Source organism: Ammospiza nelsoni, chromosome 5 (assembly GCF_027579445.1).
Source record: "Ammospiza nelsoni isolate bAmmNel1 chromosome 5, bAmmNel1.pri, whole genome shotgun sequence".
NCBI lineage: Eukaryota > Metazoa > Chordata > Aves > Passeriformes > Passerellidae > Ammospiza > Ammospiza nelsoni.
In genome coordinates, this window is record NC_080637.1 from 62,906,019 (window position 1) to 62,931,412 (window position 25,394).

At 41.7% G+C, this 25,394-nt stretch overlaps 1 protein-coding gene across 1 annotated transcript in view; it reads left to right on the forward strand.

Moving 5' to 3' along the window:
- Positions 1 to 8,635: 8,635 nt before the first annotated feature.
- SYT10 (synaptotagmin 10) overlaps positions 8,636 to 25,394 on the forward strand; it is a 34,405-nt gene continuing 17,646 nt past the window's right edge. The window contains exons 1-2 of the mRNA XM_059472685.1: positions 8,636 to 8,786; positions 21,666 to 22,023. Of these exons, the coding sequence (XP_059328668.1) occupies positions 8,636 to 8,786; positions 21,666 to 22,023 (509 nt within the window). The remainder of the gene's footprint in view (positions 8,787 to 21,665; positions 22,024 to 25,394) is intronic.

The window sequence follows — 25,394 nt, forward strand, 5'->3', positions numbered from 1 at the left end:
GGCAGATAATACATCTACACTATAAATAGGTAAATGCAGGAAAGACAAAGAAATTCTTCTACACTCTTCTTTTATAGGCCAAGGCCTTCAGAACTCGAGGGCTCTGAGTTTTACCTGATTTTAAGCTGATGGACAGGCACAATGGGTTCACTATCTATTAGTGTATATTCGAAAAACATTTTAGGATGCTCTGAAATAGAGCAAAATATGAAATCTTCATCAAAATATTAATATATTACCAGTCTCACAGCTAGACCTACAAGTAGCTTCTTTGTGAGCTTCTTTCCATTAAATCAAATGATAATTTGATGTGGAAAAGAATGCAGCAATATATTTATCCTTTTTGGCAGAAGAAATCGCTGTCTACAGTGCCTGCCACAGAATTTGTGCAAAAGCTTTTAAGTTTACAAAAAAAAAGCCTCTTTTATGTTTTTCTGCTTTTACTTTAAAACCTGCATTTTCAAAGTTCATCTCCTAGTTTTCTCCCTAAGTGCATCATTCACAGTTAGGAATATGAAACACTCCATGTTCACAGTTATTTGGCAGTGATTCTCCCCTAAAACTGTGTCTTGATTTCTGAATTTTACAGTAAATGGAAGATGCTGTAATTGCAGTAGGCCAGTATTTTGCTCTCAGTCAGGTAATATATGACTTTATGGAAGCATAATTATATTATTTTATCATTATATTTGCTGCCTTTGACTATATGCATTGTAAACCATTTGGGAAAAACATTTTTAATAGAAAAAGCACCTGTGAGAGCTAATTCTGAAAAACAAATGTAGCATTTTGCAGGTGTAGATTTTCTTTTGAAATGGTAAAGCATCCTCTACAGTGCTACCATGTTCCTGCTCAGATAGTCATTTCTGGAATTAAAGAAACACTACAACACCTCCCTGTAAGGACACAGAGAGCAGCTGTCAGGAGAACCTTCCCATGAAAGTTAGTGAATCATGTTTTAGAGACTCAGATGTCCTACCATGAATGGTTGAAACTGCTTCCACCTCTTTCATGGTGTGCCTCACCAGAATGTATTTATTTAAATACTGTTCATATACATACACCATGACTATATGACAAGTTAGACACCCATGATATGAAATCTTGATGAAGCATTCATGGTTCAGCCACATTTGAGACATGATTTTTATATGTTTGGGTTATGTGTATTTACCCATACATATTTTTATATGTATGGGTAAATATCCGTATATCCTTACTCTTTCCAACATCCCCATATGCACCCCAGGACTCTTACCAATGTTGGGGGGCAATCTGCCAGCATATTCAAACAAGCTGAAAAATATTTTCTTTCCATAAACACTAAAAAAAAAGAAATGTGCTTAAAATAAAATACCCCTAATACAGCCTTCACATTATTAATTGCTTTGACCTTTAGGCAGGTTCTGCTGCTGTCAATCTCCCCAGTGCTCACACACCAGATCAACAAATTTGTAAATATTGTACTTTGTGATATGATTAGTAACTCAAGAGGGGTAACCAGACTTGGAGGTGAGGTGGAAGGCATCAGCATCCTTACCATTTATTTAAGCCTTTTGCAAAGCCTCAGTTGTGGGTCCCCACCAGGAAATGTCACCTCCTTGAGGCTGAGGGCAAAAATTTGCAGCTCACTTTTTCTGGTGTGGCAGACTTGGCCATTTTGTCAACCTGTGCAGGAAAACACCTGATGCCACATAACAGCCCTGTGTCCTCCCTTCCCATCCCTTCTGGGAAGCTTTGCCCACTGCCAAATAGCTCTTCCAACCCTTCCAAAGACTCCAGTCAGCAGCAACCACACTCTGCTTTTATGGAAGACCCCACAAGCAGCTCTCTGCATGGTACTAATTCATTGTCTTTGGGTATTGTGTCTGACTTATTCCCCTGACTGTTTACAAAAGCAGCGATTCAGGGCTAGGAAGAAATCCCTGTATTGAATGATTATGGAAAATCGGAGCTGTGTTAATTAGAATTACCAGGGATTAGCTCCTTTCTCTCACAGAAAAACAAATTAAATGACAAATTATTAGAGAATGGAAAAGCTCATTTTAAACCCAACAGAATTTATTTACCATGATCCAGGTGGGAAACTGGCTTTCTGAGAACCAGAACATGAGATATCACTTTATGTCTGGGCACACTGTTAAGGTTCCTCGACCCAGCCAAAATATTATGCAGCAGGAGTTATAAGTGCAAAAGGCACAGCGAGGGGAATCAGATTAGTTCTCAATTACCTAAAGGGACTGCTCTGGTTGAGGATTGTGAAGGACTACTGTGCTCTTGCTGGCACTGTCAGACCTTGCAAGAGCCCCTGTCACTGTGCAAGGACGTGTCAGACACCCGCAGGCAGCTCTGCCTGTCCCGCAGCAGAATGGGAAGGGAGCAGGGTGACACTCGTCCCCAGATGTGTGAATGGCACCTTCTCTCTCTAAAAGTTACTTTGCTGTGCTCATTTTCCAGCGCCTGTTGTGAACAAGGAAAGTTGTTCCTTGTTCCATGATCCGCTGGTTAAGAGCTGAGAACCGAGCAGAGTCCTGACGCAAATGAACATAATTTCTATTGTGATTAAAGGACACTGTACCCACTTAAGTCAAAGCTGAATTTGGCCAGTAACATGCACCAAGCTTCAAACTAGTGATGACAGAGCTAATTAAAAAATAATGACAGTGGAATAGAACAATGTCACAGGATAAAGGTCTCCTGCTCTCAACAAATGCTGAAATGAGGCTCATTTATCATGAATGAATGTCGAGGCAGAGATGCTATCTTCTAAAATCATGGAGCTTCACTCTTTTGACAATACTGAGTAATAATTATTTGTTTCTTTTATGTGGAACTTAATGATTTATATGGATGTAATAATTTTATTACCTACATGTACATCTCTACAGTGGCTATTGATAGTGTAGGTGAACAGGTGTTTATTCCATAATAGTGGATCTATTTCATTCTAATTATCTTGGGATATGAATTTAATGTATTGCAGCAAAAGTGTTGCCCTTCAAAACAAATGTTTTTGCTGTAGCTGCGCTACCACAAATTAATTCAGTGAGTTTTGTGCTGTTGCATTAGGACCTAATCACACATTCACTGAATAGTGTTGCTGTGAGAGCAGGACACAACCAAATGGGCCACAATACCCTTAATTTATCAGGATTTTTAAATTAAATATTTTTAAGCAGAATAAATTTGGAGCTGTTATAGGAGGCACTCAACCATGAAAATCAAGTAGAGAGGAACAAAACTGGAACAAAAATTATATTCACCAAACAAACTCCTTGTGTCTGTGTTTAGGTTGATAAAAGAGCTTGAAAATCATTAAGGAGCATGCTCACAGCTGTATCACTAGAAGGCACACAGAGACAGAAATTCATTAGGTGCAGAGGAATAACCCAAATTAATCAGCAAAACCTGGCTGCATTGAACAATTCTAGCAGCAAAAAATACCTTATTTCACCAAAGCTTAGGGTTGGCTTGTATTACCAGAGAGTATTTTAACAAAGTTGGCTTTCAGGAAAAACCTTGAAAAGTATGCTGAGAAAAGAAAAATTTTTTTTCCTATTATTCTATGGGTTCTTCAAACCAACCAACTTTGCAAATCATTATTTCAGTGTGATATCTTGTCCTGAAGCTGAAGAAACCTTGCTAATTCCAGCGACAGCCTCATTCCTCAATAAGTGCAACAAAGAGAAAGAAGGGAAGGCAGTAGGAAGAAAAATGGCAACAGAGATTGTTAACATGCTATGATCCAATAGAACATGTCCTTTTGAGGCACCATGTCACACACACATGCTCCAACACATTGCTTCTCTGTGACCTTGCTTTTCTTCTGCTTCAAAAATTCTGGGAAAATGATAAATGAGAGGCTGTGTGGAGACAGCCACAGAGAGGAGGCAAGGAAGCCCTTCAGGTGAGAAATGGCAGATATAAAAGGTTGATTGGACCCAAAAATACTTCATGTACTTAAAAAAAAAAAAAAAAAAGAAATAAAAAAAAAAGAAAAAAAAAGTATCAGAGGTGGAAACTGTCTTAAATTTACCCTTCTAACCTCTTCCCAACAGTCTGGACACATCAAGTGAGGACCAAACTTTATCCATCCTCCCTATGAGCCAGGACGAGCTCTAGGGATCTGCTGGCTGCTCTGCCATTCCTCCTGCTCAAACAGCCATAAAAAACACCACACTCCATGCTTAGGGTTTTGCAGTGAAAAAAGGGATTTTATGTAATTACCTGCTAAAAAGCAAACAACAACTCACAGTGGATGCAGGGCTCCAAAACACCAAGAATTTGTCAATGCCATGCATCACATAAAAAGCACAATTTGAAATAAAATACAGTAGTAATCACTTTGTCCTCTCTCCCTAACCAATTATTCTGCAGGACTTATAGTAAATCTTCATAAATTGTTCCAAGCTATACATCTTTTAAAAAGTGTTTTCACAAAACTGCCAACACTGTTAGCTGCTGGCTCTCAGAAGTGGCTTCATCTGTTTGTGCAGGTCCTGAAGGACTGTCCTTGCTCAGATTTGTAGTCTAAAGTACCAACTGCACCAAATCAAGTGGAAAAAAAATAAAGTAACAGTATTTGCTCAGTATTTCTGAAAATTGAAGAAGCATCTTTTTGGACAAAATATGGGGAGCTCTCTTTATGATTATGAATTTTATTCACAGTAAATTAGTAAATTAAAAGTTGGAAGAAGCAACTCAGAGGAGGACTCTGTAGTACCACATATTATGAAACTGTGGAAGCAAGAAGAAAAAAATATAAGAATGGTAGAAAAAAAAAATTAAATTAGATGGTTTTTGTATTACTGCTTAAACTAAGGAAGGGTCCCTGTTTATAAGTGCTCATGGCAGTCTCCCTTTCTAATTTGCAGGTTAGGAACATTCAGCTTTGACTGGCTCCTGGACTGCTGTGTGCCTTTTTATTTCCTTCACTTCTTACTCAAAAGTAGAGGATTAAAAATATGTAGATAAAGCGATCTTTAATATTTCAGGGTTTATTTTGCTGTTTACAAGGAATTTACAGAGATGTTATCAGAGAAAAAATGTAACTGTTACAAAAACATTTGTAACTATTGCAAAGGCAAACTGTGTTTGCAACCTATAGTTTCCATCTTTTCTTCAACTCGCAGCTTCTTAAAACCTGAACGTTGAAATGTCTCTTTTCCCCCAGTCCCAATGTTTGTTGGTTTGTTGTTTTGGTTGTTTGTTTTTTTTTGGCATCCTTATTGGATTCCAAATCAAGAGATCAAGGCCAAAATTTTTATCTGTGTTTATATATAGGCTACCTATGTTGCCTAATCTTCAAAACCCCCCAGTGAAGTATGCCCATTAAAGGATGCTTCTCACAAAACCGAGCGTTTTGCCCTGTTTTTCCTGTCCAGAGCATAGTACCCTTACCTGTGGTTGGACACTTCATGGACAACATCAGGATGTGAATACATGCAATTGATTTGGAGAAAAAGAGGAATTTTCCCCCTTAGCCAAGAGGAAGCTGTCAAGGCAGTGTGAAGCTGGTAATGACCAGCATCAGAACAGCAGGAGCTTGTATGGCCTGCTCTGATGGCCCTGCCTGGAACCCACTAGGCAAGAGGTTCCTGTGTCCTAAAACACCGTGTGAGACCCCTCCCACAGGGAAAATTAATGGTCTTGGTGGATACCAGGGCACAGGATGCAGCTGCATATTAATTTAAAAATTGCCAGGCTATTGAAAATCAAAGCAGTGGGAGTTGTAGCTCGAAAACAAGCTGTTATGTCCTTCCATATGCAGAAAAAGTTGTTTTCCACTGAAAGAACATATTGGAGGGAAAAAAACGCCGTGATTGGTAATCTGAATTTATATTTAAGACTAAAATTCTCAATAGAAAAACATTTACTTCATCAATAACTTGACTCCAAAAATAAAAGTTGTTTCTGGAACTGGTTTAGGACAAGTTAGTCAGCATATCTCACCAGAAGAATCATTAATCTCCTGGTGAAACTAATCTCATGGTACTTAGAATGAGAAAAACTATCCTATTGATTAATTTAAGTTTATATCCATGCTGCTTACTGAACAACAGGATTTAGATAATTTAGATGCCTCTGATAAAGGTACAGTAGTACTAATTAGGGTGGCTGGTGTTTGCTATATACCTAAAAGCATTTTTTAAAATATTTAGGCCATCTAAGAGAGATGAGTTGGTATCCAGTTCCAGATACCTACCTGAAAATCTTCAAAAGCAGGAGCCTTTTTTATTATTATTTACTGTAGAATACATCTTTTTGTGCTTTTCTGCATCTATGTATATGTCAATAACATCTATAACACCAAGGTGGTGTGATTTTCACTGAAATGAAGTTCTTGTGTGCAAAGACAAGCAGTTGAGAAATGCACCAAAGTCTCACTACACAAATAAAAAAGCAGGATAGCAAACTGGTCTGTGTGTGGAACTTCACTATAATCAGGGGCAAAAAATTTCATTCATGGGCTGTGTGATTCCTCCATGGGCACAGTCTGTAGAAAAGTTCAAAAGTGAAGGAGCTTAGCTCTCAGCCTTTAAATGCAGTCCTTGCTCTCATTAATACCAATTTCTGATTAAGACCTTTTCTATGTATGTGTGTCTCCTGTTAGCTTTTGCTGGAGTTCTGGGTAAGTCTCAAAGATAAACAGACTGCTTAATTATTAGTTGGTGATGCATGACAGAATTTTGGGAACAGGACTGTAAATGTCACAAAGGCAGTAAATATGTTCATATTTTGAAGTTTGGATGTAGGCAGCAGTTGCCTTCACTCTAATGAAAATATCTACATACATTCTTATTGCTAGCAAGTCTATTTTAATAATTATACAGATTTAGTTCCCTGTGAGGGTGAAAGGAGTCTTCAAATAGACCTCCACAGTTCTGTGCCCTGCCTAGCTACAGTCTAAACATGTTAAGATTTGACAGAACATTTTGCAGCATTAACAAAGGGTTTTGACAGTGCTAGTTTCAGGAAAGGCATTAAATGGGGAACAATTTCTTTAGTAGCATCTGATATTTCTGAAATAGGTGTTATATCTCTGAAAAAAAAAAAAAAAGCTCTGTGGAACAGATTTTGTGTTGATGTTACAGTTTCTGTACAACTCAGCCTACTACTTCCCTAAGATTTTGAAAAGTGCATGTGCATGAATTCATCTGTGTAAATGCATGCTCCTTCAAACCACCAAAAGGCTGGGGTTTAGAAATATCTTCTTGTGTTTTTAACAAGTATCTATGCTATATAAAGTATAGAATTTCAGAATTAAAACTGGAATAATAATCCGTTTTCTTATTCTGTAATTCAGGTATCAAAGGATGGCTTTAAAGTTTTCAACAGTTAAACTTGACAGTTTGCTAGAGATATTCATTTACAGGTAATAGATAAAAAATTCAAAATCCAGGGGGGAAAAAAACCCACAGCAGCACAGAAGTTAACTTCTCATGCCTATGAAACCAAGACTCCCAAGCAGCAGATTACAGGCAGTGCTGCTAAGTAAACTGCTGGCAGACACCCTTCCATCTATGCCTAGTTAGAATTAAGCATTGCAAGACATATTTATGCAGTCAAACTAGAGGAATCTTCCCTCAGAAACATAAAATTGTGTCAGAATTTCAGTAAGCAGATGAACAAGTTAACAGACGAAGTCTTGCTCAGCTCCATAGCCAGCAACTGAAACAACCACTAGTGGTACACACTGCGCTGATTTTTAGAAGTATTTTCAAACACACACCATCGCTACAACTTTTTTACCTATAAAATAACCCAGCTTTACAGAATTTGTAGAGGAAACAAACCAGACAACAGTAAGGTTCCTCTAACTCCTTTAGAAGTCAAAGAAATCGACAGAGTCAATGTCGATCGCGGGGAAGCGGAGCGGAGACGGTGATTTGGTCAGTGAAGTTACTCGACGCAGCGAAGATCACCTCGCCGAGGTCACCTCGGAAGAAACGCGGGGGGACGAACCGGCGGAGCGCTGGGGAACCGGCTCCGCTGGTGAGCGGTCGAGGAGCAGCGCCCGGAGCGCGCCGCTGTCCCCGCTGTCCCCGCTATCCCCCCGCTATCCCCCCGCTGTCCCCGCTATCCCCCCGCTGTCCCCGCTGTCCCCGCTATCCCCGCTATCCCCCCGCTGTCCCCGTTATCCCCTCGCTGTCCCCGCTATCCCCCCGCTGTCCCTGCTGTCCCCACTGTCCCCGCTATCCCCCCGCTGTCCCGGGGGTGCTGCTGCCGGGCGGGGACCGCGCTCCGCCCACCGCTCCGCACCGCACCGCACGGAGCGGGGCCGCGGGGCGGGGGCAGGAAAAGTTTCCCGGGGGATGCGAGGGCCCCCCGCCCCCCGCGCCGGGCTGCCATTGGCCGAGCCGCCTGCCGGAGCCCGGAGCCACAAAAGGCGTTGCTAAGTGGATGTTGATTTTTTTTCCCCCCTCTTTTTATTTTTTTTCCCTCCCCCCCCCCCTTTTTTTTTTTTTTTTTTTTTTTTTTGCCTCCCCCCGCTCCTTCACTACTTCTTGGGAGCACTCGCGCCGCTCCCGCCGCCGCCGCTCCGCCGCGCTCCGCTCCCCGCGGAGGCAGCGCGGGTCGGGCGCGGAGCCGTCCCGCTCCGGCCATGGCCTAGCGGCGGCGGCCGGGGCGCAAGATGAGTTTCCCGGCGGAGGACGGCGTGGGCAGCCTCTGCCATAAGGCGCTGCAGATCATCTCGGAGCTGTGCCTGGGCGGGCAGGTGGAGCGGGAGAAGTGCGCCGGCATCTTCCCCCTGGAGAGCGCCCGGCAGGGCATCGGCGGCACAGGTACCGGCACCGGCGGCGGACGGCCAGGCGTGGGCGGCCGGAGAGCGCAACTTTTCCCTCCGCTTTCCCTGCGTGCCGAGGGGGCGGAAGGGGGGCAGGCACGCAGCCCGCTTTAAAATCCGCTCCCTCTCGCAGCGCGCCGAGGAGCGCTGAGGGGAGCGCCGGCACCGGGAGCAGCGCGGCGGGGCAAACGCGGGGGCAGCGGGCGAGGCAGCGGGCGTGGGGCCGGGGAGCACGGACAGGTGCCCTGGGGACGGAAATCGCCGCCGGACACGGCCCCGTTCCCGCGCAGCTCTCTGGTTTGCCGCCCGCAGCTCCGCTTCGGCGAGGTTTTCCTTCCCCACGACGGGAGTTTGTCTGTACGGAAAGCCCGGAGCCGGGATGCTGCTGCTGCTGCATGTGTTAGCGGGGCCGTGCGGGGGGGCAGAGGTCCGTGCTCTTGTCACGGGTGGGAAGCGGGACAGAGGACTGTGATCCGTGCTCTTGTCACGGGTGGGAAGGCAGACAGAAAGCTGCGGTCCGCGCTCTTGTCAGGGGTGGGAAGGGGGACAGAGGGCTGCGGTCCGTGCTCTTGTCACTGGTGGGAAGGGGGACAGAGGGCTGCGGTCCGTGCTCTTGTCACTGGTGGGCAGGGGGACAAAGAGCGGTGGTCCGTGTACTTGTCACGGGTGGACAGCAGGACACAGAGCTGTGATCCGTGCTCTTGTCACGGGTGGGCAGCGGGGCATATAACTGCGGTCCATGCTCTTGTCACAGGTGGGAAGGGGGACAAAGAGCTGCGATCCGTGCTCTTGTCACGGATGGGCAGCAGGCTGCGGTCCGTGCTCTTGTCACGGGTGGGAAAGGGGACAGAGGGCTTAAGTCCGTGCCTTGTCACGGGTGGGCAGTGGTTCGGTGCCCAGGCGCGCCACGCGTGGTCTGCACCCGCTCTCCCTCTCTTGTCCCCTCTCTTGTCCCCGCTGTCCCTGTGCGTTTGGCTGCCCGCACTGCGTTTGGGGCCCGGGCAGGGCGGGCAGCCTGCAGGGATCGGGCGCAGCTCGGCACGTCCCGCCTCGCAGTCTCCCCTTTCTGAGTGGGGTTGGAGGGCTTTGCATCCTCTCCGCTCATCGCTGGGGGAGGCAGGAGAGCCGTCTGACAGGCGCTGGGAACCTGTGGAGTCAGGGCAGAGCTTCGGTCCGGCCCGGGACACTTGCCCGGGAAAATTTGGGCAGGGTGGGAGGAGAAAATTTGGGTTAATTTAAACGTTCCAAATTCAGAAAAATTGTCATATTGAAACTAAGATTTTGAGTCTTAATAGCGGTGCCTTTGCTCCCTGATATCTGGACTTTCTGCACCTTTTGGAACCAGCTCTGCACTTTTACCTTGTCCTGTGTGGTGCTCTCTGGACACCTCGTTTTCCTCGGCACTTATTTTTAGGACAGGGCTTGAAAGTTGCTCAAAGTTCTGTGCTTAATTTCTGCTAGATGGGATTGATAACCTCTACTGTCTATCCATAGAAGCAAATGAACAGCTTGCATTATGGCCAGCAAATGCCAAGTGTAACAGTGCAAATTAAATAAATTAACACCAGGTCATGTAAAGCAGCAGGTTCTCAGCGTGTGCCCCAACTGCGCTGTCGCTGCTGCTGCTGATGGGCTTTTTGTTGGTGTCTCCTTTTCTTTCAATACCCACAGATTTTACCACAAATTTGGGGTTATTTGTAGTATCTCAGATCAAAATCACTGTTGTCTGACCCTGCCCTAGTCAGCCCAGCCAAACCCAGCTGCTGGGTCAGGGCAGCAAGGCGAGGAGGGTAGAGGGGGCTGCAGCCTTTCCCCCAGCACGGAGCATGAATATTCTGATCATGCTCTGTGTTAGTCTGCATAGTCTGAATGGGAGAAGGTTGAATGAAAACAGCATTATCCTATGGAGCCTGGAAAACTGGGCTCTGCAAAGGCGGTGTATAAACAGGTGGGATATGAAGGACACAAAACATTCCATGAGGTAAACCAAGATCTGCTGTTTGGAAAACGAGAATCTTCAACACTTGGTTCAATGCTGCATTATGTATAATAAGATGAGCTTCTTTTTAAGCATTCTTGAAGTCAACAATCTTCTTTGATTTCCATTTATAATACCTTCCAGTTGTTGGATTAGGGAAAAAATATAGTTAACAGGAGCTGGAACCACTGGGTGCCACATCTCAGCTGAATTCCTGAATCTCACTTTTTCCCCTTTAAAAGGAAACCAATATTAGATGATGGGTGTCAGCTTTACTGAGATGCACAGTATATTGAGCATTATCTCGTTAACAACACTGCTAATGAACATATAGTAATACTCTGTCTCCAGAGGAGGACCAGACACACTGTCATTGCTGATAATTGACAATATTTTAACATGTAAACACTTAAGTAGATGAGATATAAATATAACTTTCATCAATTTTATGAGCATAAATACTCTAAATACAGTTTAAGCTGAGAGAAGTGGTGTCATTAAAAGGTGAGCCATGCCACATCTCCTCTTCAAATGCACGTAGAGTTCCTTGTAATCTCTATGAATAAAGCTAATGTTGTCCAGAGCACTGAACAACCATGGATCCTCTTCATTCAAGGTGGAAATGTTAAGTTCATTCCATTTTCCTCATCTCAGAAAGATACCTAAAAGTATCACAAAGGTTGATTCCAAAAATCACTAATGAGATGTCACTAAAGGAGAGAAGTCTAAGCAGCACCAAGCCTGACAGAGCTCAAGAAGCATTTGGACAATGATTCCAGGCACATGGTGTGGTTCCTGGGGATGGTCCTTGTGGGTCCAAGGATCCTTCCAACTCAGAATATTCAGTGATTCTGTAAACCATGAGGAGACACATATTTGAAAAGGAAAGAACAGTGCAAGCAACCTTTCAGAAAGTAAAAGAGTAGATGGTAAAAAGGAAAGGAGACCATTTCTATTTAATACAAGGATAAAACCATGTTCTGGGAGTCAAAAACACTGTGAAATGCAGCTAGAACTGCATTGGTGTGGTTATGTTAGTGAGTGTGGGGATAGCCTTCTGTTCAGCCAGACCATGAAAAGCAGCCCAGCTTCTCAGAGGAATCAGCAACTTGAGGCAGAAGATGCATCGCAGGCTCAAAGCAAAATATGAGACAGTATTGACCCCATGACCCAAGAAGTCTCAGAAGGAAGCAGAAACGCTGGGCAGTGAGTTTTTTTTTTGATAGTGTATATGCCTAGATGAGAGAAATAAGCATAAAGAAGATAAACGAACAGAAGAGGAAGCTGGAGATATAGTCAGAAGAAAAAATGGTGAGTATGGCTCTGGGAAGGCAGCCTGTAACAAAATGAAGCAACAAAGCAGAAAGGAGAGATATTCAGGTTTCTTGCCCATAAGGAAACAGACAGGTTTACATCAAAGAAATTACAGATTATTCAACAGGTTTTTTCCTCTCAGTGCCAGCACCAACACCTTAGGACCCTCAATTACTGCTCACTACTTGGGTCAAGAAGGGGTGATCATATTTAGTGTAATGAAAAATCAATCTACAGAACTCATAGCAAATAATCTTCATGAGACAGAAAATTTAGTAAATTTCTAAGAACTTTAGACAAGTGTATATAGACATCTGCTGTTATATTTTCTGCCCCAGCAATGACAAGAACTATTTATTTGCTAATCTCAGGGGAATGCTCAAGTGAAAAGATTAGGAAGATGTTTAGGTTTATAGTACCTCTGTATGATTAGATGACTGTGAGCTTTCTTCTGAAAGTTGTAGCATTTTTGGCAAAATGCACAATTAGATGTGCAGCTGTTTTGTTTTTATTTTACACCTCCAGTACATTTGGGCAAAATAATTAAGATGTCAATTATAAGAGTTAAGGTGGAAAATAAGTGGGAGATGGATGTGCAGGATTTCACATAATAAAATTTATCTCTAAACTTATTAAATTACTCATTTTCTATAACTGTCCCAAACTCATATAAGCAGTGTGGTTATACTGGTGTCTTGGCTCAGGTTATCTCATTAAAAAAGGACTCTAATTAATTTTTTTCAGCTAAGCATCCCTCCTCATTTTCAGTGGAACCAAGCACATCAAAGGTCCCAGTTGTGAGCATTTCTGAAGATTAAGCCAATTGCATACAGCATAATGAGAGGAGTTTGGACATTCTGCTCTAGGGACACATGTTTAAAATTCATTTTATGTCCTCTGCAAATGGTGGGTACTTTGTGCTCTTTGCCTTTTTTTAGGCCTGCTGGTCATGCAAAACTTTACTCTCTCATTATCAGTTCCCATGGGTGACAAATGTTTGTTACAGAGCTGCAAACCCAGCTCTGCTATAAACATTGAGGGCATATTTTAGCCCACTAGAATGGGTACTGAATATCCTGCGAGTGATGTTCACTCTTGCTCCTTTGTTTCAGACAATTGATTTTTGAAAGTTGACCATGCAAAGAGCATCAGCTTCTAGGGGATCATTTGTTATTCATGTAAATATTCTACTGACAGTTATTCTGTTAACATAACAGTTTAACATACCAAGTTTTTAACCCTACCCCTGACTGCCAGTTTGCTATAAAAGTACAGAGGGAGCAAGAAAGCACTGGAGCACATCCTGCCCATGGCCAGCGTGTAACACAGGCTCACTCTTCCACGGAGAGCAATGCCTTTTGTCCTCCTGCTGTAGCTGCCATGTGCCTCCTGTTGGCTGTCAGAAGCTTCTCTGACAGCTCTCAGCCTGCTGGGTGGCAGCTGATTTAGTTTACATTTAGTCCTGGCTCCTTTGAACACGCTGTGCTCATGCACACAGTGCACACACATCCACAAGCAGTGCGAGCTGTGCCTGTATCTATTTAGGGGAGGGGGAAGAACAGATTTACCCCACAAAGTGCTTGTAAATTCTGCTCAGCTGTGCCAAAGCGTGAAGGGGATGAGAAATGACTTGGACAAATGTGAAGGCTACAGTGATCAGGCTGTCATACAAGAAAGGAGCATTTTTCTTTGTGATAAAGTAACTGTTGCGTGAAACAAGTGAGCATTATGTTACAGAGAAATGAAACTGTGTCTCTGCTACAGAGGAATGTGAGAAAATCAAATAATAAACATTTTAACAGGTAACAGACGGACCAGATTATTTACCATACAGTTCATCACCTGGTTAGATCAATGTTGCTATCAGAGAAGTAAGGCTTGGTGGGAAAAAAAGTGCAGGGTAACTAAAAAACATGACTTACAAAATCAGTATTAATAAGCTGTGAAAGGCAGAAATACATCTAATTCAGCAGCATAAAGGCAAAACCAGGGGGGTAAAAGTACCACTGAGACCAGACTTATTTACAGAAAATATGAAGGTAGTCACAACAATGCAGACAGCAGCAATACACAGGAAAAAAAAGGAGTTTACAAAATAATCTTACTCTATACACATTTCATAATGAAATACAGGGGAGAAATACAGAAAGATTTATACCATCTGGAGAACAAATCTATAAAGATGATGAAGAGACACAGTGTTTCCCTGGGTCCTGTCATATGTGTGAGGTGTTTGTTACATAATGCTGGGTGAGAATAATCATAGCCATAACAATTCAAAGGTGACACTTGAGCTGCAGGAACCTCCTCACAGCTTTTGGTGTGCTTGTGGTGAGCAGCCCAGTGAGCTCATGGTGTGTTCTGACTGAAAGAGGATAGTGAGGGCTTCTTGCAGACACAAAGAAATCCTTAAAAGTGTGAGAATTGCACAGGCATAAGGCTGTAGTTTGGTTTTTTTTTTTTTTTTCATTTAATGGAAAGCTAAATGGGAAGATGTGGGTCTAGCAGAGAGTCCCTCCTGTTGAGATTAAGTGAGAGTCAACAAGCAGAAAAGCATGTAGGCTAGAAAAAGCCTTGAGAGTAAAGACCAAAAATTTACAGACCCAGCCAGGCAAAAGTGAGACCCATCATCTCTAATATAGCTTAGATAAATTGATTTTGACAAGAGATTAATAATTCTGCATGCTGTGATCATGTAGTAAATCACAGTGATCCCTGAATTCATTTGGCTCCCTTCCTGTCAGGAAAAAAAGCTATCACAGAGTTCTGCTAGCATTAAGAAGTGATCTATCAGCCAGAAGATGGTGGTGGCTGAGTGAAAAAATTCAGACACCAGAATGAATTAACAGGGAGGGAACACATTCACAATAAGGCCAGAGTAAAAGTCTGAGGAAGATCTTCTAAGGATGCTTCTCCATGGGAACAGGAGAGGAGGTCACACCTACTCTTTTAAGTGAAAGGCTTTTTTTGCCATTTGATATCTAAGTCAGGTGTTTTGACAGGTTCAGATTGAGAGAGAAAATACAAGACTCTGCACCTGCCACTTTCTGAGGCACGCTAGAGCATCGTGTCCCCATCTGAAGGGATTTGGATGAGACAGGATTAATTGTGGAAGATCTGCTAATGCAGAGTGAAAATTAATACCAGCAAGTTTTTATGTGCTTAAAATTTCCCCAAGGAAACCTAACAGCAGAAATGATGTGTTGAACCAACTACTTGATCTACATGGGGATAGGGGAGATTTATTGGCCCCAGACCTTTTATAATTTATAAGGGCCCTGCTTCCCTTCAAATCCTAGAAAATCAGAGACATTAGTTTATCTGATTGAGCTGACTCCTGGTGTTACATACACAAGACTTCCTTTATTATGGAAAGAATGGCTTGATGAACAATAGAACAAATTCAAAGTTAAAGAAAAATATGTTTGAACACAGGTTGCAGACATTGCCCTTTAAATATTTAAGGGAACCAAGAGCAGATGTAGACAAAGAAATGGGCCAGAAGGGACTAGATCCCTCCTTTCCCCAGGTGTTTCTTTCACCCCTGCTCATTTTCTGGGAAGAATCCATTCTCTTTAAAGTGGCTCATATCAGATGTGTCTGACCCTCACACCTGGGCATCTACAGCACAGCACTGTATGTGTTTCTGTCTCCATTCAGTACCATGGGTTTCTGGAGTATGTTTTTACAAATTCAGCCTCATGAGGCATAGGTTGTCTAAAATGTAAGTGACCTTAATTTGGTCTTGAAGTGGAAGTCTGCCAATGTGCATGTTTGCAAACGGATCCATGGGCAGAACTTTTCTGAGGCAAGTTCCGAACAAAAACTTTTTGAAATCCATAGTACCAAACCCAATACTCATGACATTACCTAGCATACAGAAAAGAAAAAAAAAAAAAAAAGTAACACATGGGGATATTTCTGAAGTACTTGCCTGATACGAAAAACTGACTATCAAGAAGACTTCTATGGTAGAAATGTATCAGAGGGTGTTTATAAAAATACAGAGAATTTTTGAGGCTTCTCAATAGACATGATTTACTTAAATAAGAAATATAAAATTGCCAAAAATTTCATATCTTGAATGAGTACTTTTAATTACAAAACCATGAGGAAACAGGATGCTTTCAGTTACTAAATTTTATCAAGACTAGAAATATGACATTTAGGACAAACATCAGTAAAGGGAGTTCACCAAGAGTGAAATGAAGCCATTGGAAGGTCTCCCTCTGACTAGAAGGGGATGGTGTGAGGCAAAAAGATCTTGACATTCCTGAGTATGCCAAGCATGAGAACAAGAATGGGAAATGCAAAATTCTGCAATGTTTCTGAATTTTCAGAGGGATGTCCTGTTCTGTGCAAATCTAAATCATTGCAGGCAATCTGCAATTACCAGTTCAGAAAGAGTTGTTCAAGATCGGTTTTGGGTATTTTTGGACCAGTGAGAACATTATTAACAATGTTGACAATTATTGCTGTACCAGCATTATTTCCTTTGCCATTAAAAACTTAGTCAGTCTTTGAATTTGTCACTAGTTCTATATCTTAAAATAATACTTTTATGTGAAGTGCAACCCTGGTCTGATGGCAAATCCATCCTTCAGTACCCATTTTTTTTCACAATCAGGATTCCTTAGCAGGGATGTGAAGAAGCTCCAAGTCTGCGGAACTTCATCTTAATGTTCTGCATTCTTGAACCAAACATCCTATAAAACCTTAATATAAGAGGCATATCCAGGGTTTGACTGCTCTTCAGATGATTTCACTCTTCACATAACAACAAATCTCTCATAATTTCTCAGTTGAGTGACTGACAGAAGGAAGGACATTTAACATTATGATTTTTATGTAAATTTTTATTTCATGGCATAGTGACTGTTTTTTAGCAATTGTGGCAATAAATGTAATTAAGCAGTTTTTTGTAACGAAGTATTTTTTGTAATTTTTCTGGCAATTCAAATATTTCCTGTATTTTTTCACTATGAAATTCAACATGTGAGGCTGTTAAATTTATTAATAAAATAGCAAAAACACGAGACTACAACTGTTTATAGAATTAGTTCCTTATCTCTGCTTGTAAAACTTTAGATATTTCATGAGATTATTTTAAAGATATAAAACATATTTTCTGTAGAGATTTTGGGAGCTTTTTCAACTTTGAAGTGGCTTAATGGAAATCCAGAAAAACAGCTTAGAGAAAGTTGAAGTACAGGAGTAGGTGTTGAAAGGAGACAAGAAGTTATTTGAAGGCTTGAAAAATGTCTTGCAGTGAAAAACTTAAATTAGAATTGGCTAGAAATGCTTTGATGCAATGTTTTTCAGCTGATAGTATCTATTCATCAAATTGAAGCTCTGCTGGAAGGGATCAATTTTCATATTTCTGGTTTTGAAATGTTTCCAGCAGTTTCAAAGTTGTTAAAACATCCTCCTTCAACATTTTCCAAATGGAAAAAAAACCCTACAATTTTCAGTTCTAAAAGTCTTCCTCTCAAAATAAAACCCAATTATGCCAACTGTCCCTAAACTGAGCTGGCAATATTGCAAATCAACCAAAATTGAATTTAATTTTTGTTTTCTTCTCTTTTTTTTTTTCCTAATTTTTATTTATTTCTGGTAGACCATCAACATTTTCAAGAGTTCCACTTTTTGTAGAGAAAAAAATTTGGCCAGGTTGCCTGACAATTGGTCTGGTCCAATCTATCAAAGAAGATTCTTCAGTGAGGCCTACCTCTGTAGGAATATATTAAATTCACTTTTGACTGTGCATTGGGTTTGCCTGGCCAGGTTTTGGTGGCAGGAGGGGGTTTCTGTGAGAAGCTTCTGGAAGATTCCCCCATGTCCAACAGAGCCAAGGCCAACCGGCTCCAGGATGGCCTAGGCCGAGCCCTCCAGATACAGGGGTTGCAGAAAAATGTTTTTAAGAAGGGAGAAAAAAATTAATCTGCTGTGCATCATCAGCTGGAGGAGGGGAGTGAGAATTTGTGAGGAACAACTGTGCAGACATCAAGGTCTGTGAAGAAGGAGAGGAGGGGGAGCTCCAGTGTGATGGTGTTCGCAGGGGTCCCGGGATGAGGGAAGAGACAAGGATCTGACTCCATGTTTCAGAAGGCTGATTTATTATTTTATGGTATATATTATATTAAAATTATACTAAAAGAATAGAAGAAAGGATTTCATCAGAAGGCTAGCAAGGAATAGAAAAGGAATGATAACAAAATCCTGTGACTGATTGAGGCAGTCCAGGCAGCTGGACTGTGATTGGCCATTAATTAGAAACAACCACATGAGACCAATCACAGATGCACCTGTTGCATTCTGCAGCAGCAGATAATCAGTGTTTACATTTTGTTCCTGAGGCCTCTTAGCTTCTCAGGAGAAAAAATCCTAAGGAAAGGATTTTTCATAAGATATCATGAAACTGTTATGCTGCACTCCAGGTGTGAGAGCGAGGCGCCTCCCACTGCAGGTCTTCACTGCGGCAGCCCATCCCAACCCCAAGGCAGGTGAATTCCCAAAGGAGGCTGTGACCCTGTGAGGAGCCCACCCTGCAGAAAGCCCCCGGCAGGACCTGTGCACCTGTGGAAAGAGAGAGGATCCCTCACTGGAGCAGTTTTGCTGGCAAGTTTTCCTTGTCGCCACATTTCTCTTCACAGAGAAAAGCAAGGCACAATTCTCCCCAAGAATATTTCTGGGTTTCACATTCTCTGAACTTCAGAGAAAGGAAAAACAATTATTATCATTTGCTGTGCCTGTGTTTGTGCAAAAGTAGAGTGCAATATGGACATTGTTTACCCAAAATGATGGTGTTTTGTTTCCTTGGCCTATCAGGGCCTAGCGTGTGTGTGTGTCGGAAGTGCCGCTGACAGTCACGAGATTCTGCGCTGTTGTGTGCAGTTGAGTGTTCGGCAGATTCAGTTTAGATGTAATGTAATATAGTGTAATATAATATGGAATAATAAAATATTATAAAGTAATTAATTACTCTTCTGATAAGATGGAGTCAGATGCATCATTCTCTCCCCATTGTCAGGGGGAAAAATATCTACAGTGAGTGCTGACCCTGCAGTGGGCTGGTGCTGGAGCAGTGTGCTCCCCAAGGTCTGCTGCCAGCTGAAGGGACACCCTGGAGCAGTGTATGGGAAGGATTCCCACTGGAGTTTGTGCAGGACTGGCTCCTGTGCCAGGGACCACGTACTGCAGGAGAGCAGCAAGGCAGGAGTGTGAGGAGTCCTGAAGAGGATGGAGCAACAGAGACAATGTGTGATGAGCTGATGCAGCCTCATTGCCCCTGTGCTGCTGCAGGGGGGAAGCAGAGGAAGCAGGAGTGAAGCTGAGCCCCAGAAGAAGGGAGAGGTGTAGAAAAGTGTTTTATGGCTTGGATTTATTGATTTGATTTGTAATAAATTTATTTCCCCAAGTTAAGTCTGTTTTGCCCATGACAGTAATTGCTGAGTGATCTCTCCTTGCCCTTATCTTGACCCTACAAGCTTTTTTGTTATATTTTTTCCCCTGTCCATCTGAGGAGGGGACTGACAGAGCAGCTTTGATGGGCCTCTGGCATCTGTCAATCAATCCACTATAGACCATTCCCTGGAACTGAGGTCATGCAAGAGCCTCTCTCATTGCTATTAATGCTTGTCATCTGCTGAAACAGAAGGGCACATCCAAACCACCCTCTAAGAATGATCATTTACCTATTGTAATTCCTGATCCCTGACTAGGAATTGGCTGGAAGGCTATGATCTCCAGACTACAACATTTTCTATACATTTTTGCTTTTCTCATGCATTTTCATGAAGAGTGGTCTGTTTGGTTCAGTTTGGTTCTGTAAGTTCTGTTTGTTACTGAGAGATGCATCTGGATATTATATATTAACAAAGAAAACATTGCCAAATTTTCACCTTCAGCTTTCCATCTTCATCATTCTGCTTCATCTTTCTGTCTTCAATTCTCATAAGCACTAGTGAGGTACATAATGTTTCATGGAGCTAATCCATACCTTTATGCTCACATGAAAATCTATAAAAATATGCTCAAACCCTCTTTGCACTTTTCCAGTGATTCAGTTTAGTAGCCTGTAGCCTGGAGTTATGGATACAATCAAGTATTAGCTGTTAAACTGCCAAAACCCATTGTAACAAACAGCAGCAGCCATTACTTGAGGGATATTTAAGCAGGGCTTAGTGAATAATTTTAAGGCATATAAAAGACTGTTTTGAAAAGAAAAGGGATGTTTTGGTTATAGTATTACAGGATACTGGAAAACTCAAATGGAAGCATGTCACATAGAATAAAACTCCTAATTAGGGCTCAACTAATCACCAGGCAGTCCTGGTGATCCACCATCTTGTAAAGCTCGTGTGCGTCCATGGAATTTTGTTGCTATGAAATGTGTTCTCCTATCTCTGGCCAGGCTATTGGATATTCTAAGCAGTTTTGGCAGCAAAAGTCAAACACAGGGCAGCCAGAGTAGCTCAGTGTACAGCATGATCTCTGTACATCTCGGGGCATTTTGCTGTGTTCTCTGAAGCCAGCTGCAATTCCACAGCAGAATTGTAGATACTGATATATCTGTGCTATCTCGGTCTGACACAGCCTTAGTCCAGGGCTGGTGATTTAACCACAGAAATCTCTTATTTATGACAGACTTTATCTTGTTCCTATTTACACCTAAATGTTGGGGTTTAAAATGTTTCTGAAGCAGTTGGTGCACAGAGTCAGAAGTTTGGCAAATCTCAAAGAAATTTGTGCATCAACCTTTAGCAGTTCAGATGTAATCTCTCTTCATGTGTACTGATAGAAAATGTTGACTGTGGCTTAACTTTTCCAGCAATGTGTTCTTGATGTTCTAAATACATGTTCTAAAGAACTAAGTATCAACAACCTCTGACTGAAATTAAAGTTGTTGATGTTTTCAGCATCTGTGTCCTCCATCTGAAGCTAGTAAGCAAAGGCATGTGTACATTACCCATCAGGAGAAAGCTGTCTATATAGGTGCTTGTTTTCAAAATAGGAAATCTAGACTTGAGAACAGAATTCTCTTGTGTTTGCTTTAAATCTCAGTGAGGATATTTGTTATTTGATTATAATAACTTTGCTTTAGCAAACTAGGTCAATATTACTTACATCTACTGATCTCAACATCCTTAGCCAAGAGTGGCTGGGAGGCTTTGGGGTTGTTTCCTTACTACCTGAGAAAGGAAAATTCCTGAGAAGGATGTCTGAGTATGTGGTGAGAGGTACACATACTGGCCCTTGGCCTGAACAGCTAAAGGAATGTTTGTGAAGCAGATATTAGAAAATAATAAAGGAATTGTTTATTTATAATTTATTTATTTAATTTATTCATTAATAAAGAAAATAATAAAATAATAAAATAATAAAATCTTAAAGGTGCAGGCTGAGATATCAAAATGAAAAAGAAAAAAAAAGACAACTCAACAACTCACAACTTTTAATAGGACTGTAAAGCTCTACACAGACATAATAAAAAGAATGCTTCTATCTTCTTGCTTGTGTCATCTTTAATTTTTTTTTCTCTGCATGTTGTCTGTCACGATGTTTTTTGTTTCTAATTCCTTGCAGATGTCTCAGTCAGTCTCTTAGCAGTGGTTGTCAGCTTCTGCGGGCTCGCCCTGCTGGTGGTCTCGCTTTTTGTCTTTTGGAAGCTGTGCTGGCCCTGCTGGAGGAGCAAACCCCTCACCTCCAGTGCCAGCAATGTCCCACAGAGCAACTCCAGCGCTCCCACGGAGGTTTTGGAGAACAGCGAGAAAAAGGAAGTCAAAGAAAATGGGAAAGCAACGACCAAGGTGCTCGAGGCAGCGCTGAAGATCAGCCACACTTCCCCTGATATCCCAGCAGAGGTGCAGAATGCGCTGAAGGAGCACCTGATCAGACATGCCAGGATGCAGAGGCAGATCACAGAGCCCACGTCCTCATCGAGGTAGGTCAGGGGCACCCACACCTGTGGCACCTCTCCCAGGAACAAGGAGAGCAGGAACACTGCTGAAAATTTCCAGGATTGCTGGATTATTCACAGGTTTCTTAGAAGTTATGGGTAAAACATCAGTCATGTGAATGTGAAGCCACATTGTTCTTTGGGCAGAATATTCTGAAACATTTAGTGTACCTTCAGTTACATAATCATTTTAACATATGAAAGGGAAATCTACATTTTCTACTACTTTGTAAAGATAGCTGTTGCCACTTTAAGCATTTCCCTTTTGGGTTTTGATTACAGGAAAACATATTTCAGTGCTTTTTTAAAGAACTGCAAGTCTAGATTTTCGCAGAGATGTTTTTTATAGATGCATCAGTTGTTTTTGCAGATGAAAGTTTCCCTTTCAACCAAATGAGTGATAGACTCATTGTTAATGGCACATTTCCTGAAGACATGGTTTGCTGATTGTGAAGGAAATTAAAATTCCAGTCTAAAAATACAGATCCTTATGGACTGATCTTAAAGCTGCACAGATTCCATATAGGTCTACAAATAAATGAAAAGCATGCAGCATTCCTTAGTGGTTTCTTTGGTATTAAAGTGGAGGAAACAAACTTTAGTTTTGCATCAGGTGCCACTTTATACTGAAAAGCAGTGAAGATGTGTAGGGAACTATAGATTCAAATGGAACTTTCTTCAAACACTGTCAGGAAATTGAATGCATGGAAACAAACAATGAACTGCAAAGATCAAATCCTGAAATAAAAAGGGGATTTTTTTATAAGCAAAGATTGGGAAAATTAGGGCTGAAAGAGGCACCTGAAGTATTGTGTAATGCCATAAGTTACAGTACAGGTACTGTGTAGGAAGTAGCATTTTTCTCAAAATGCTGTTTGCTAAAGAAAGATATATTACTAAAAAAAATCCCCAAACCAACCGTATGAGAAAACCCACTAAAACCAAAGAAACACACAAACAAAAAAAGGCTCACATTCACAATAATTAGAGGCAAAAGGAGGAGAAGACACATGCTTTACACTGAGTGGGCACATACTTTGCTGGCCTCCTGGGAGCCCTAAAGACAAGGTTTTGCCAGCTCAGTGCGCTCATTGTGGCAGTGAATGCTCAAGTGCTTTTTCTCAGCTGTTCCAGCCTCACAGACCAGCCAGCGGGAAGGCACATGAAGCTCCCAAAATGAGAGCACTCCAGCCAGAGGAGGTCACTGACTGGCTTTAGCAGCCCAAGCATCTCCTGAATTATGAGACTGTCCAGCTGGCTTTAAGCCACATTACCCTGGCTGTGCCTGGTTCCTGCTACTGTATCCATCTGCTCAGAACAGGAGCACAGCATCCAAACACTGAGGAACATTCCCACCACACTCCAATAATTCTGGACTTGCAACTGTTGCTCTAAACACAGAGGAACAAAGATTAGTACAGTTTAGCATGGCAAGTCCATTACCCAGCTCACTGCTGCCTAAAAGGGTATTAACTGAAAAAGTTTATCCATCAAATCCAAGTTTTCAGACTGTCTGACCTCCTGAATAGACAGAAGAAATAGCTGGCTGGCAAATGGACTTGAATAGTCCCAGTTGTACTATAGGGGGAGAAAGAAGTTCCAGGGATATGCTCCAGATCTACTTCAGGCAGTGAAAATATTCTCACAGGTCTCTGGAGCGATTTGGACTGGGATCTAATTGAATACAAAATATTTGTGAAGCCAAGGACAGTTTTACATAAATAAAACTTGCTGTCAATACCAGTCTTTCTGCAGCCTTGTAAGGGAGGTTTCTTTTTGTCTTATCAAGATTATCAGGGTTAAATCTCCTCTGAAAGGGACAGTTCCTGTGCTTTGAGTAACTGATTGTCCCACCACAGCCAATCAATAGCAGGGTGTTAGGAAACATCACCTTCTTTTAGAGTTTGGTGAAAAATTCTTCATCCTTTTACAAAACATGTTTAGAATGGCAGGTGCCTTAAAAATTACCCAGAAATTGTGATCTTTCTGTTTGTAAACATTTTATCTACACCCTGCCTGCCTTAAGGGAGTCCTAACCTAACAGCCCATATTAATTGCTGCTGTCAAGAATATCATATATGAGAATGAGGCTGGACATTTAGACCAGGTTTCTGAATTACTCCTTTTTTTCTTTTTTTTTCCTTTTTTTTTTTTGTGTCAAGCCCAGCTGGCAACAATGTACCAGCAAAATGACTGAAATCTGGCTCTTATATTCTTGACTAAGGAGCCTCTAAATATAAAGGAGGCAAAGGCAGATGCAGAGGTAGCACAACTTCCCTTGCACCATTTTCAATGCAGCGCTGCTTTGTTGTCCTCAGGACTCCTGAGGGATTCAGATGCACCCTCTCCTAAATGTATTCCTTTGTTAGGGTCTGAGAGGAGTGTTTGCTCTCTGGATTGTCTCCTGTGCACTCAGCTCACCTGAGATGGGGCAAATTAAAGGGTTGTAACCAGTTCTGTGATGGCTTCATGCAGCCATCAGCTCTTAATAAAATAAATTAATCCATATTAAGCAGTTGTAATTGAAGCATGAGGATTTTAATAAGCCAATCAGAGCAACAATCAAATGTGCCTGATCACATTTTTTAGATTGTACATTAGAACAGAGACAGCATGGGAAAATGATACCTTTCTGTTTAGTTATAACATATTTTAGTTATAAACATATTTCTGTTTAGTTATAACATATTACATATTTTTCATAGTCCCTGATAACATGAAAAGACCTGTTTCTTAAAAGCTCTTTAGTCCTTGATGCCAATTAACCACTACATTAGAAGAACTGCAGCAGTGGTACTCATTTGCAAACAACTTTGCTCTGTGTTTTTGAGAACCACCCTATCTCCTACTTTGTGATAGTATTTTGCAATATAGTTTATTGCTCCTATGGAAATCCATTCTTAAAACATTCACCTGTACTTTCCAAGAACGTGCTTTTTGCTCTTTAGTGTCAGCTGGAGAGGAACATGTTGAGCCAGTCAGTTCCCAAGAGGCACGAAGGCAAAACTGAGGTGCTTGGGTTTGTTAGGGTTAAAGAAAAACAAATATATCTGTTGATTTTAGTGGTTGCAAGGAGAAGCTTTTGTTCTGTCTAAATACCACCAGTGATCATGCTCTTTTCTGGATTTGGGCCAAAAGATTGCTCAAATGCATCTAGGAAAGCAAGACCCAAGTCATCCTCATAAATCTCAAGTCACATCATAAACCAGCACCCTATCCCTCCCTTTTGTCACACATGTGGCAGTCTCACTGAGTTATAAATAAGCTTCATAGTGTCATTATGCCCATGGAAATACAGTTTTATATTACATTTACATACAGATTTGCTAATACTCAAAATGCATTTGTTCTGCTAG